Source organism: Coloeus monedula, assembly GCF_965178545.1.
Source record: "Coloeus monedula genome assembly, chromosome: 18".
NCBI lineage: Eukaryota > Metazoa > Chordata > Aves > Passeriformes > Corvidae > Coloeus > Coloeus monedula.
In genome coordinates, this window is record NC_138798.1 from 8,728,246 (window position 1) to 8,742,591 (window position 14,346).

The 14,346-nt window shown below is 48.0% G+C and overlaps 1 protein-coding gene across 2 annotated transcripts; it reads left to right on the forward strand.

The window, feature by feature from the left end:
• The first annotated feature begins 190 nt into the window (after positions 1–190).
• Positions 191–14,175, forward strand: YDJC (YdjC chitooligosaccharide deacetylase homolog). Of its 2 annotated transcripts, none has more exons than XM_082293189.1 (6): positions 191–411; positions 1,026–1,198; positions 9,047–9,206; positions 9,906–10,005; positions 10,915–11,092; positions 12,545–14,175. In XM_082293189.1, exons 2-6 carry the CDS (start codon positions 1,041–1,043, stop codon positions 12,852–12,854), a joined length of 906 nt encoding a protein of 301 aa, XP_082149315.1. In that variant the 5' UTR covers positions 191–411; positions 1,026–1,040; the 3' UTR covers positions 12,855–14,175. The 2 variants fall into 2 exon arrangements, with proteins under 2 accessions (XP_082149315.1, XP_082149314.1); XM_082293188.1 differs by lacking the exon at positions 191–411 and adding an exon at positions 809–945.
• The last annotated feature ends 171 nt before the right edge of the window (positions 14,176–14,346 follow it).

The following is a 14,346-nucleotide window of genomic DNA, read 5'->3' on the forward strand; positions in this document are numbered from 1 at the left end:
CCAGTACAGAGCACGAACTGAATTGCTTGTACCACCCTCAGCCAAAGGCGGGTCTCACCTCGGGTGTCTGGAGCAGAGACCGCCACAGAGAGCGGCACGGGTCCCCACCGGGGCCCGGGCCGTACCGGGCCGTGCGGCGCTGCGGGCCGCCGCCGCCAGGGGCCGCCGGCGGAGCCGCCCCGGTGCTCGTCGCGCTCGGAGGCGCCGGCGCTGCGGCGGGGCCGCTCCGTGCTCGGCTCGCCGCGGGGAGCTCCCGCCTGGGGCCGCTCGGCAGCGCGGGCAGGGGGATGCGCGGCGGGGCGGAGCGGGCACAGCTCCGCCACCGGGGCCGGCGTCCCCCCCGGGGCAGCGGCGGCCGCGGCCGCCCACACCCGGCGGCGGCCCTGGGACCGGGATCGGGCCGGAGCGGAGGTACGCACCGCCCCGGGCGCGGGAGGGAGGCTGGCGGGTCCCCTGCGCCCCCGCCGCAGCGGGAGAGCAGGGCCGGGCCCCTGGAGGCCGCTCCAGTCCCGCTTCTCCCCGGGGACACGGCCCGCACTCGCTCCGGCCGCGCCGGATGGGGCCGGGGATCGGTGACCTCAAAGACGTCACGGCTGCGGGGTTGCCTCAGGTGATCCGCACCCGTGCCATTTCACTGGGTGCCGCGGGCGAGGGTGTGCCCGGGAATGGAATCTGAACCCCTGACGCACCCTCGGTCAATTAAACCATCCCACCAAGTCCCTGACCTTTCGTACCCTCCTCATCCCCAGAGGTACAAATTGCAGAAAGGGTTTGCCCCCGCAGGGGAAGGCAAGGCTGGTGCTTTCAGGCAGGAGCAGGGAGGGACGGTGTGAGCCCGGCGGCCACACGCAAATCCGGCCACTGTGCGAGCTGCGAGACAGCGACGGGCTGAGGTGGAGCAGGAGGAGTTAGTCAGGGGCTGAGTCACGATTGGGTTCGCCCCCGGTAAGCCTGTCTTTTCCTGCTTGCCTGTGATCTGCAGACTGCTGATTGTTCCGATTTAACCTCCTTTACTTTTTTGCCAGGGATGACATCTAAGGATGCTTCAGGTGAAGCTAATAGTAACTGGAGATGACTTTGGCTATTGTCCTCGGAGAAACCAAGGCATCGTGGACTGTTTCCTGGCTGGTGCGATATCTAACGTGTCCCTTCTAGTCAACGGAAGTGCTGCAGCAGATGCAGCCAAATTGGCAAGGAGGTAAGCTACTTTCTTTAGCTCCGTTGTGGACAGCCTCCACAAAAAACCAACCCAGGAAAATTTAGAATTTTGTAGCCCCAGAATAAACACTGTATCACTGCTCAGGCTAGTATAAGAAAGCTGTATTCAGACACACTTAGTAAGACTCTTCATAGTAAAACCAGTGATCTGCCAACCAATACCCATAATGGTCTTTCTCTAGTTTAGCCACTGTGTCTTTTTTCCCCCTCAGGATAGGAAGGCACTTCTACTATTTGACTGGTAGAATTTGGGTTTTTTATACTTTCTCCTTCCGCACTCCTAAAGGATGTGTCATCGGAATGAAAGTGCACATTATATATTCAGACCAATCTGCTACCCCTAAAACTATTAGAGAATAAAAGCGCAAGTCTTTAAATCTCATTTAATTTGATCCATTTTACCCAGTCTGAACACAAGGTCAGCCAGGCTCCTTGCAGAATCAGGGAAAGGTATGATTCTGCAAAGGCTTATTTATAAATCTGGGCAGTGGAAAACCTGATTTTTTTTTTCTACCCCATAAACCTTTTTATAAAAGCACATTAATATTTCTATTAATTCTAGGCTTGATAAACACATCTATAAAAAATGCATACGTAAAGAAAGGGATAATACCTTGTACCTACCACCTTTACTTCTTCACCAACTTCAGAGGCTGCTGGCACAGTTAGCTCTGCAGCAGATCAAATGCTATGTGGCAGTCTCATGGACTAGTCCAGCAAATCCTTTAATAGGAAGCATTATTTGTATTTGGGAGATAAAACCCAGCTAATGCATCAGCTCTGCTGTGGGCAAGCACTTGGAAGCAGGAGTATGTCCTGAAAGAGAGAACATCAGGACTGAGAAACAATTTAGGAAAGCAGAAAAGGAAAGGAGCTGTACTGCTACTAAATAAACTGAGACCTTAAGCTTCAAATGCAGCTGCTGTGAGGGAGAGCTTCATGAGAGTCCTGCAGTCCTTGTTCTCATTGTGCATCTCTCCTCACTTTGCTATGGTTTTAAGGGTACTTGAAAATTGCTTGTAGCTTCTTTGGTGTAGGGTAGCAGAAGAAAGCCAGGGTATGGTGTTAGTGGCAAACTGGTCTGTAAAAAGGCTAGAGATTCCACACAAACATCGAGGGAGGAACTGCCTGGGAATGAAAAGGGGAGGGGCACAACACCACTGAGATTCCTAAAATCCTATTAGTAAATGAAACAGAAAACACAGAGAAAGCCAGCACATCTCTCAGACACAGAGGCACTGTGAAACCCTTTAAACCCCAGTGATCTGGTAATGTTGTCAGCTATTTTAGCTGCGGTCTTTAGCAGGCTTTTAAAATAGAATCCACCTGGCCTCATTTCCATAGCCAGGAAGTAGGCCATGTAATCAGGGGTTTAAAAAGCATATTTGAATCCAGGTCATGACACTTGTGCTGGCAGCTGATACAGGTTTGAAAAGACAGGTTGGAGGGCAGGGGACAGCAGAGGCTGCAGCCTGCTGCTACAATTTGATTTTTTTTTTTGGTGGGGGGAGTGGGGCAGAATGTAATTTTGAATTGTCAATGTGAATGAAATGCATTTAAATCTATTCCTGAGCATATAAGCAGGGCAACTTTGGGAACATCTGTCAGCACTGAAGATCAGCAGCCCAGGTTCTACAGTTCTTCATTTGTGTAACTCTCTGCAGGTGTGTTCAGCCCTACCCAGACATGGGGGGAGCATTAGCAGGTGTGAAGAAGAGGGTTACTCAGGTTCAATGCAAGCCCTTCAGCTGCTGCTAATTGGCACCTGTGTGTGTAAACAAACTCCTGTGTCACCCCTGAGATATTTGTTCACGTTACAAAAGTTGATTCAAACTCTTTCTACGCAGATGACAAATAGGTCAGACTTACTAGAAATGTCATTGAGCTCTCCTCATCTTGTGGTGCAAAAAGGGGAAAGTATCACTTGCTTGACTGTCTTGCCAATATTATTCCCTCTTTCCCCTGCTTGGTGTCATCTCCCATCCCACTGTAAATATTGAGGCTTTTTATTTTATGGGATGGAAGTCTGCCTATTTTTTTTTCCTCCCCATGTTTTTCTTCCCCTATTCAGCCTTGACCACTGGCTTAAGCAGGAAGGGTGGATCTATCCCCAGCTGAAAGAAGAGCCTTGAAACAAGTAGTTTGTCCTTTCCAGGGGCACATTCCAGTGCTGTGGAATTTGGCCTTACACACAGGTGGTGCCAGGATTTTCAGTGATGGACTGCTTCTATGGCTGCTTGATAAACTGTCTCTGACATGATTGCTTGTCACTGCAAGTCTTAAGCTCTCACTCCTCACCTGGTTTTCAGTTAACTGGACACAGGCAGAGCTAATTAATAAGCAGACAACTTTTCCTTCCTAAGCACCTCACACTGCCCTACAATGTTAGGACTCAGCATCCTTCAGAAAGGAGCACAGTTCCTCTGAAATGTCTTTCTTCCTTTCATTTTCACAATAATTCTGTAGTTTCTGAGTATACCATCTGTTGCCCTGAGTCTTGATTAGAAGCCTTGGCAGACATGTGATGATAGTCAGCAGATCTTTGTATCAGCTCTAACACAAGCCAACTGCAGAACAGCAGAACCAGGTAGTAAAAGATACACCTTCCTTTACATTCAGGCTCAGGATCTTGGGCTTTCCTCATTCACTGTCACAACTGGGCTGAAAGAAGGGGCACACTCATTTCTGGCAACAGAGAGATTTCAGCAGAGTCCTGATCCATCACCAAATGACAAACCTATTGATAGCATCTGCCAGAGCAAAACATAACCAGAGCAGCAGGTGGGAGAACAGACTGCCATTGTGGGTTGAGGGTTTTTTCAGTAACTCAAAACTTTTCTATTTATGGGGTCTCCACTGACTCTGATTTCCTGCTTATCCATATAATATAATCTTAATTTTCTACTTAATAGGCCCTACCTTGAAGTCAGACAGACTTCCTGGTGATTATTCCAGAGCCTTTCCCAGAAGCTAGAAGGGTTATTTTGTAACCTGAAATGAAGAGATGCCTTAATTTTTCCTGAGAAGGATGGAGATAGAAATAGAGTCACCTAAGACAGTTTTCTGCCGTATCCCCCACCCCTTCCCTTTATATCAAACAGCTCAGGTATCACTGAGCCTTAGGACCCTTTTCCATTTGTTTGTGTCCAGATAGCTTATGAAAAGTGACATATTTTAGAACACAATCTCAGTCTTCCTGGGTATTTTTCTGCAGTTTAAATACTGAACATCAACTGAAGCCCCCACAACATCTGGGTACAGTTAATGGAAGAATCTAAAAAAGCCACATTTAATTGCTCTCTCTGTTTTCACTTCCTTTCCCATCAACACTAATTGCAAAATGTGTGTGTAGATAGTGACTTAATTCTGACCCTCCCAGTCAACATCTGACTAATTTAGAAATCTCTCATGCTTTCTTATCATCCTTTTGTTTTACTGTTAATCACACAGCAGACAGTTCCACTGCTGAACTGTTTGGCTAGGGGTGGGACCCAATCTGAAGCCTAACACTAGAATCCCAGATCATATTGACTTTACTGGCAATAGTCCATTTTACTGACGTAAGGCTACAGACACAGGAGCTGCACTTGATACAAAGATGTAATTACAACAGAAACTCGGGTCCCTTAAGCTGTGTTACAGCACCAGTTCTTAACACTGCGGAGGCTTAAGAGCATTTCTGGCAGAAGAAATAGGTTCTTAGCAGTCATAGAGCAAGAAAAGATGCTATTTGATGAAAGACAGATATTACTGAATGGTAAAAGTGTGTGTGAGGAAGTATGCAGAAGCCAACATGAGGAAACTGAGAAGTGCACATTTATGCTCAAAGCCTTGCTTTGTCTGGCTTCAGACACTTGGGTGTTCATGGAAGCTGGATGTTTATATGTAGATATTTACATGAGGCTCTGACTTGGGTCACCCTTGGGCTGAAACCTGATGATCAGCAATTTCCTGGATGATACAAATAGGATGTTGAAGGTGGAATCTGTTTACCTGTCCAGGGAAAGGGTAAAGTGCCATGCTTATGCCAGGGCATGTAACCTTCAGCAAGGCAATTGGGACTGTGCTTGGCAAATCTCATAATTCCCACAGCTATTCCTACTCCCAGGAATACACAGAGTCCCATGGCATGGCCAGGCAGGACCCAGGACACTGTTACTCATCCACCAAACTCAGAGTGACTCGGTGTAGTAACCACCTCCAGGGTCCCTTTGCTGCCAAGGATGTGAATGAACAGGGATGGCAGCTGCACATTGCCTCAGCAGAGACATTTGTTCAGAGCATTCGTGTGGCAGAACAAGCAACTACGTGAAAAGGAAGCAGTCTAAGCAGTTTAACTGCTTGTATTTCCTCTCTCTTTGATAACTGGGCTGGGCCTGCTGACTCAGAAATCTTTCCAGGGTGAATTCCTTCTTGCTCCTTGTAGCACTTGTAAGGATATTTCCTCCTGCACAAGCCTCTCCTTTTTTTCCTCCCACCTCTACAGGGGATGGTGAGAAGAGAACCACAGAGGTAACAGCCAACTGTCAGTGCAGATAGCTCACTAGTGGATTAACCTCAGTGGCCTGAACCTCTTCTCCATAAACTCCCAGGCAGCTCAGTCTAATGATGCCCCTGCTGTAGGAGCACACACCTGTAGCTACTGTCCTGTGGCTTTAACAGGAGTGAACTGAACCCCTGTGCTAAATCCTGCTTCACATCTCTGCACTCCCTGTGGCACTGGGACAGACTTGCAAACATAGACAGGGGCCTCTCCAAACAGATTGGAAGGGTCACTGCTGCTTAAAAGAGTCACCAAAAAGGATTTAGAGACACCAAGTAGATTCTTCACATCATTTTGTTTTGACAATGGGAGCTGTATGCAGAAACTAAACTGTTGCCTGAAGCCCAACGCCAATCCTTTTCTTTTGCATATTGTGTGAACAATTAGCAGTTCATGACCAGCAGTGGCCACCAGGGCTCACCCTGTCCTGCCTGGAAATGGCTTGGGTAGAGCAGCGGGGATGAGGCCAAACCCACAACAGCTGAGCTCTGGTCCCAGGGCAGCATCACATGCTATATAAGCTGCTTGAGCTGCTGGTCTTAGCATCAGTATTTCAGCCAATAAATTAGCAGATATTTTACAGTCTTTTGAAAGATATGGGCAACTACAAAGTTGTTGCTTTCTTTTTGTTGTTGTTTCTGTAGCAGAAACAATCATACACACTCTGAAAAATGGGTCCTTTCAGGATATTCCTGCACCTTGACTTTTCTCCCTGCTAGCTTGCAGTAGAACTCTGCTGTACCCACTGAACTGTCCTCCTTCCCATATCCTTACAACCTTCCCCTCATGCCTTCCTCGGTGCACCTCCCACAAATGAATATTTCCAAACAAGTTTCTCATGTGTGGCATTTTGAATTTTTTTTTTCAGTGCTGTATCTCAGAGCCATTAAACACAAGCAATTCCTCTCCAGACGCCTCAGCATGCGCAGTCTGTCCAGGCAGGACTGATTCCACGAGAAAACTATTAAGATATTCAGCTGGTATTAGGCAGAGCTCTGAAACATGCTCTAATGTTACAGTCAGGGTCTCCTCTTACCCGAGGACAAGGCCAGCTCTCTCTGCACTTCCACATTCTGCACATTCCCCAGCTCTGGGGCTGGGTTTGGCTCTGGTGAGGAGCTGCTCTCATGTTCCCCAGTGCAGCCCTTGGCTCCTTGGTGTCCCACACCTGTCAGAAGGACTTGCCTTCTCCTGGAAATAGCTTCCCTCACAGCATTTGAGGCATTGCACAATTGGAGGCAGTTCATTTGATGCTTCTGGGAGACAACACTGAGAGGCTCAGCTGTTCATTTCTTGCCCTCCCACAACACATGAGAAAGAGAGTACTCAACAGAAAAAGTCCATCTGCTGATTCATGGTAACACATGTGTCCTTTTTTTCTTGCAAACAGCACTGGCAGTGGTACAAATAATACTTCAGCTGATGCAGTCAAGAGCTTCCCAGAGACAGGATAAAGATTCTGGGGTGGACTTCTAAAAGAAAACCGTAAGAAAACCACAGGCTTCCCATCTGTCTTTGGGCTCATGCAGGGTGCTCAGCAGGTCACAGGACGGAGGGGAAGCCCTCCTGCCACAGTACCCTTTCTGCACTGTAGCTGCCTCCTGCCCTGCCCTGCAGCCTGTCACTCCCAGTGACACACCTTCCACTTCTCATGTTAGCCAGGAGTTGGTGTGCTCAGGCCCCAGCTACAATGAACATTTAACATCAGTGAAACAACCAGGCCCTGCTGTACAGAAATTACCAGATCAGAAAAGCCAGAGAGGACCTTTCTCCAAAAGCTGTTTTTCTCTGTTAAACAAACATTTGAGCTGCTTAATCACACACTGGACTCATTTTGTTCCACAGAGCTGTGCATACAACTTGGCTCCTAGTGTTTATATCTTTGAGAAGTAGTATCTAGCAACTGTCTGCACCATCTACCTGGATCAAGACATGGAAGAGCCAGGAAAAAAGGACTTTCAGTCCTGCAAGGGCCAAAGCCTTAGGACCTGAAGGAGCTAAATGACTCTGACTTGGTCTAATCCATCCACAGTCCTGTCTCCAGTGAGTTGGTGCTTCACTAGTCAGCCTCAGATGTCAGACGGAATGGGAAGATCTCAGTTTTCCACACTTTGCCTAGATGGAGATTGTTTTTGTTTTCTCCTTGTGGTACAAGGGCTGTACCAGGGACAGACCACACCTAGTTCTAGGAGCTCCTTGCAAAAGTTCCAAGAAGAATTTAAAGCATCACAGACTTGTTGCCTTGAAATTCACTCTGCACCATGGCTCAGACTGGGCAGCACAGACAGAATATTGCAGTCCTGTCATCCACTCACTGGGTCAGCCAGAGGCCACTGGTTGTCTTGGAAAAAGTTTCAAAGCATCATTTTGGCTACTGATTCTGAGGATTTCCAGAAATGCTAATGAAACCCAGCACAAATCCAAGCATGCACAAGTCCTGTTCTCATAGGGGAATCCACAGCACAGACCAAGAAGGAAACACCAGCACCCTGCTAAGCCCTGTGGCTGAGGGGAGCTCTGCAGCCACACCAGCTCCATGGTTCTTTTTTTTTTTTTTTTAATGTTACAGAGTGCAACTGGTTAATCAATCACTAATCCTTCTTCAGCTGTGCCAGGGAGATGCTGCTCTGTACAGCTCAGTCTTGTCACTCATGGAGTGATTGCTTCAGTAGACAGAAGCCTGGCCACTGCAGGCAATTCCAGCTGCAGCCCCTTGGACCAGGAAACCCTTAAACTCAGACAGTATTTACACCTATAGCCTGTGCTGTTGCCATAACAGCTTCCTTGGGCACTGTTTATATATAAATGACTGGATTCTACTTAAGGGCAGCTTTAGGAGTCATCAGGTAAAACTCAAATGTCTCATAAATGTATCATCTTTAACAGGGTGTACAACTCAAGGGGAAACCTAGCAAGGGCTAAGGAAGTGCTTTAGGAAAGGCTGCAAGGTCTGGATTTTTCAGTTAGCTACCAGTGATTGCAGTTACTGGAGTGCAGTCACAGCAATTAGCCCAAGATACCTTGTGCTGTGAGCCAGAGTGGGAGCAGGTTTTGGGGGCACTCACAGGCTGGCCCTGGCAGAGTGCACAGGGTGGTTACCTGGAGATGTCCTGCTCTGGCTGGGGTCACTCTGCTATCCTTTCTAGCAAAGCAGAGATACAAAGATGTACTCCAGTGAGTACAGCAACACCTCTAAGATCCATCTAGTTCTTACACTTAAATCTCCCCCTCTTTGATCACAGTAAAGGAGGTGCAAAGCTTAGCAGATATTTAATTCTGTTACAGACACCACATCCCAATAGGCCTGCATGCCAACCTCTCCGAGGGCTCCCCTGTATGTGAGGTGCTCAAGACAAACTCTTCTTTGCTCAACCAAGATGGATTCTTCCATGGAAAAATGGGATTCAGAACAGCTCTATCAAAAGGTCTCCTGAATATGTCAGAGGTAGGTGAAAGCCACATACAGCTGTACAACTTGCCTTCCTGATACAAATCAGCCTGCATTTATCCCAGCACAGAACAGCTGAGGACCTTTCCCAGGTCCCAGCTGTGAGTAGGCTTAGAGATGAATCCTGCCTGTGCAGCTTGAGCTGGCTTTTAGGTCCTGGGCCTCATTCTGCCAAAGGCTCTGAGAACAGATTCCTCCCTGATTCAGTGCCTGCATACACTGTTAACTATTTATCTGAGGAGGCAGAAGGGGCATTGGAGCAGGTATTTGCAAGGAATCTAGAGATCAGTAAAGAGCAAATTACAGAAAAGTCTTAAGTAGGCACCAGGCTTTTCATCGGCTTGTGATAGGTTTTGATTCTCTAGGGAGATGGCTGGTTTTGCCCCATGAGCAAGGATGAGCATGTCCAGGTGGTCAAAACTGCATTAGTTTTAAACAGAAATGGGTGTTCAAATATCCTATCTATCTAGAACATCCCAGTATCAGCACCATCCCCATAAGCAGTACCACAAAGAGCCCCGTGCCCAGGGGAGGCTCTGGGCAGCCCAGCAATGCTGCACATCCATGTACAACCACAGCACCTGGTGCTTCCCAGAGCCAGGGCCCAACTCCTGCCCAGTGAGGTCCCGGCAGCCCCATCACTCCCCTGCTCTCAGCCTCTGCCAGGGCTTGCTCTGACCCTTTTCTGCTGCACAGGTGAAGCAGGAGCTAAAGGCCCAGGTGGAGCTGTTCCATGAGCTGACAGGTCACCTACCTCCTCACATGGATGGGCACCAGCACGTCCATGTTCTCCCAGGTAAGAAGGAAATCCTCCCAGCACCAAGCAGGTGAGAGGGTGGGCTCAGAGGGGACTCCCCCTGCCACAGCTCCATGTATGGGCAATAAACTCCACCATGAGACACCTGCTGGCAGTTTGAATGTTCCCACCTGACCCCACAGTCCTGCCCAGACCCAAATTTGCTGCTTGGAGCCCTGGGTCTTCCCATAGCAACACCAGGGCATTAATGGCACAAATGGCCCAGGTTCCACCTTTTCCTTCAAGGAACAATAATTCTCCTCAGCATCCTTATTCCATGTTCTCACCCAGACTGAAGGAGGAAGACCAAAGCCAGCAGCAGACTGGCCAGTTTAAACTGGAATGTTGGAGCTTGCAATAGCTGGTGGCTCTTTCAGATGCTACAAGAACCGCATCCTGTCTGTTGTGTTCCGACCCCAGTCCCTGCCTGCAGTTCTCAGCTTTAGAGACGATCAAGGATCTTTTGTCCTTGTTTTGCAAATAAAGTAATTGTGGTATGCAGATGGGAAATGGAGTGAGAAAAGAATCCAGGTTTCCCCACTCCAATACTAACTGCCTCTGGATAACACTACTCTGGCTGTACAGGGACTTGATGAAGAACTTGTTCCTGACAGTGCAGTCACTTCTGGTGCACTCTAAGACCAGAGTCACTCATTTAGAAGGGGGGCTAGACTAAAGGCTCAGTCCTGAAAGGAAGAATGACAAGGCATCTACAGCAGAAGTTCAGGGAGAAATGTTTTCCGTACAGAAGGTGACTCCCATACAGATGAATTTCAGCAGAAGATAAACCAAACGGAATTTTATTTTCTTAAACACAGAAAAGAAAGAAGCCTCTCTGCTAACAGCTTGCAGGGGACACGAGAAGCTGGTTATCCAACTCCTGACTGCTGTCTCTGGTTTTACTTACAGAGGTCAGGCAAGTATTTGCAGAGGTGTTAGAGGAATATGGGATTAAGTACACACGTGTCCCAATAGAGCCAGGCCTGCATAACTGTGACTGGATTCCACCATCTCTGATGGACTTTTACCTGGGAGTAGAAGAAGATTCTTTTAACACAGTGGATGTGTTTACAAAGCATGGAATAAGGTAAGACAGGTGTTACTCATCCTTTTTTGTAGTAAAACATTAAGATTGTATCAGTTCCTGATAGTATCTTTCAAAAATGGAACACCACCTTTCTCTTTCCTCTTAGGACTTAAAGAGAGGTTCAGCAGGAGCACAAAAGTGCCGGGGGGGCACAAAGGCTTAGGAAGTTTTGTTTGAAGGAGATGAGTCATTTTCCACTTGAAAGGGAATGTTCTTTCCAGGATATGCTTCTCAGCCTTTCTAGTGAAGCTGCATCAGCCTGGCATCTGGAATGTCAGGAGAAATGCTGCATCAACACTGGAATTTTAAAAATATTATCTAGGGAAAGTTTTCAAGAACTAAATTTTCATCTTCCAGTCATAGTAGAGAAAGGGTTTTAAGTAGCAGGAAAGATATTAACTCAAAGCAAGTATGTGTTAAGGGGAAGCAAGGAGCTCTGAGAGTTGGCAGTACCACAGCTGGTGATCCCTGCTCTAAGCAAACAGCCTTGTCAGTGTCCTGCATCTCAGGGGCCAAACCCAAAAAGCTCAGCCCTTCCCCCAGTAAAATCCCTCTCTTAAAAGCTTAGACAGTGTTTTATGGATTAAAGGCCTTTCACTAGAGACCCTTGCAGTCACCTCTCCTTGGGAGCAGATATCATTACTTCCTCAGTCCACTGGAAACGTTATTTTCTGGGAATTTTTTTTTTTTTTTTGGTATCAGTTCTTCTGAACACCAGCAGCAGGCTGGCATTTCTTCCTTCTCAAAGAGAGTTGAGCTGGGCTCTTCTGTGATCATTCAGGTAAAGGCTCCAGCCTCGATTTCTTCCAAAAATGTTCTCATTCTGCCCTCATATGCACTGGCTCAGCTCTCCTGGACTCGTCCAGGCACTTAGAACTGACACTTGCAGCCAGACTGGAGCAAAGAATTGTGCGAAGCTACTAAGAAACAGCGTGTTGGTGGTGTGCTCTAGGAGTAACATTTTGTCCAGTTATTATGGCTCTTTGATACATTCTGGCAGAAGGCTCCTTTAGCTGGGTGGTTGCTATTTTATTTCAGTCACTTTTGTTTCTAGTTAGCTGAGAGTTATTATTCAGGCTTCAGTTGCTTTGATAGTGTGGCATTTCTCAGTTTAGTGCTGCTCTTCCCTTTTGGGAAAATGAAATGCACCTCTAAGCTCACAGATGCCAAACACCCCATGTGCTGTGACATAGTGCATGTCAATACTGTCCCAGCAGCAGTGCTGGGGCTGTGCTGGGCCTTGCTGTCCCTGCAGAACTGCTGCTTGAAACAGGATTCTGGTTTCAATCAGGAAAAGTTTTACTTTTGTTTATAGTTAAAAGTTTTAAAAACCTCCTCCCCCTTTTCTATCTTAAATTTTAGGTAAATTTTGATTCCTAATCCACTGGATGGAACACAATTCTCTCCCTACCTCTTTAGCATTAACACCAGTGTTCCCCCCTCTGGCTCCAGGTGGCCAGACATTTACATAGGCCTGAGCACCATGGGCAGGAACATGTCTGTCAGCAGCATCCGGAGTGCCATCGACAGCGCTATCCTGGAGCTCACGGCCAAGGCACCGCAGGGCAGGACAGTGACAATTGAGCTGATGGTGCACCCGGGGTACCCCAGTGTCCCACCTGTCGGCGGCTGTGGGGAAGGACCAGATGATTTCTCACAGTCCTGGGAACGCCTCCATGAACTCCAGACATTAATTAAGCCGGAGCTGCAGAGCCATTACAAAAGCAGGAACATTCAGCTGTGTTCATTCAAAGATCTTTAAATAAATGAGCAGACATCCATCCATCCATCCATCCATCCATCCATCCATCCATCCATCCATCCATCCATCCATCCAATCCACTGAAAACAGGCAGTTGCTAATGTCCAGATCACTGTTAACCACTGTCACAACCCCGGTACAGCTCACAGGAGCTGTGAACAGCCTGGGAATGGACACCACCACCCTGTGAGCAGCTCCAGGTAGTGGCCCAGAGCCCCAGCTGCCAGTTTTAAGGCCACGTCATCGTCAGCTCTAAATGTGCCAAACTCCTTCTGTGACACCCCCTCCACACCGCCCCAGTGGAGCACACGCTCCCAGGGCTCAGCTCCTGCCAGCAAAGGAGCAGCACGGAGACACTTGGCTGTGAGACACTGCAGCACAGCACCCTGAGGGGTCTGATCATTTCTCCTTTCAGACCTAATGGCAAAGCAAGAAACGTGCTGGGGAGCGGGTGCTGCTTTGGAGCAGCTTCTCATTTTAGGTCACCCACAGGGGCCTGGACACCCTCAGCATTTGGTTTTCTGAAAGCAGCCAGTCCCTGCCCCCCAACTCATACCTGCTCACCGGTGGTGAGGGGTGCAGGGACATGTCACCCTCACAGCCCTCCTCTGGTTGGAGCAGTCGGGTCACACGGGGCCCAGTGGGGTCTGCAGCCACCTCCCAGGAGCCACCTCAGCTGGCAGGAATTGTGTCTCTGCCGGGTTACGTTGCCTTTTGGCATTAAGCCCCCCTAGGAAAGTAACATCAGCCACAGCCCTGTTGGAGAGACTTTCCTGGATGACTTTGCAGGAGCAGCAACTGTTGACCCATCTGCTATTTCAGTAACTGCTGTGTATGAGAGCAGCAGCAACTGGTCCTGAACCACCCACTGCCCCTCAGGACAAACACGAGCTGTGCCAGCCATAAGCATGGCTGCGAGGGGAGAAGGTCCCTGTATTCGTCCCTTTTATTCCCATCACCGGAGCATTCAAACTCCAACAAGCCCCAGTAATGCTGATACATTCTTAAATACAGCCCTGTAATTCCTGTAGGACTTTCACAGGAGAAGAATTATTTTAGATTGTTTATACTCATTCTCTGCACGAGTGATCTATTTAACATAATCAGTTCTGTTAACCATGTTTTTTAATATTAAAAATGTCAGTATGATCATCCTTTTAAATGAAAAATAAACTCAGGCCTTTTCTATTGCAAAGCTTCAGGAGGCTTTTGGGTTTGGTTTCATCTGGTGAGTGAACTGAACCCACTCACCTGTCTGCTCCCACACTGCTGGAAAGGCCTCCCTTTCTATCATTAATAGGAGCTGTCTGACCTTTCCTATAACGTCTGAGGAAGTTTTTGTCCGGTACAAATAGGAAAAACATCAAGGATGATGTAGAAAGTTTTTCCCGATTCTTTCCTATATTATAGAAAATGACTTAGATGTCTGAGCCGGGGCCGAGTCAGAGCAGGGCAAGGCGTTACCCCTGGGGATGCCTCGGCCCCAGAGCCG

Excerpts from the sequence above, each read along its gene's own strand:
- YDJC (XM_082293189.1), top strand. The coding sequence starts at position 1,041 with ATGCTTCAGGTGAAGCTAATAGTAACTGGAGATGACTTTGGCTATTGT. Across the intron at positions 9,207-9,905 it reads GTCTCCTGAATATGTCAGAG|GTGAAGCAGGAGCTAAAGGC; the intron begins GTAGGTGAAAGC and ends TCTGCTGCACAG. Across the intron at positions 10,006-10,914 it reads GCACGTCCATGTTCTCCCAG|AGGTCAGGCAAGTATTTGCA; the intron begins GTAAGAAGGAAA and ends TTTTACTTACAG.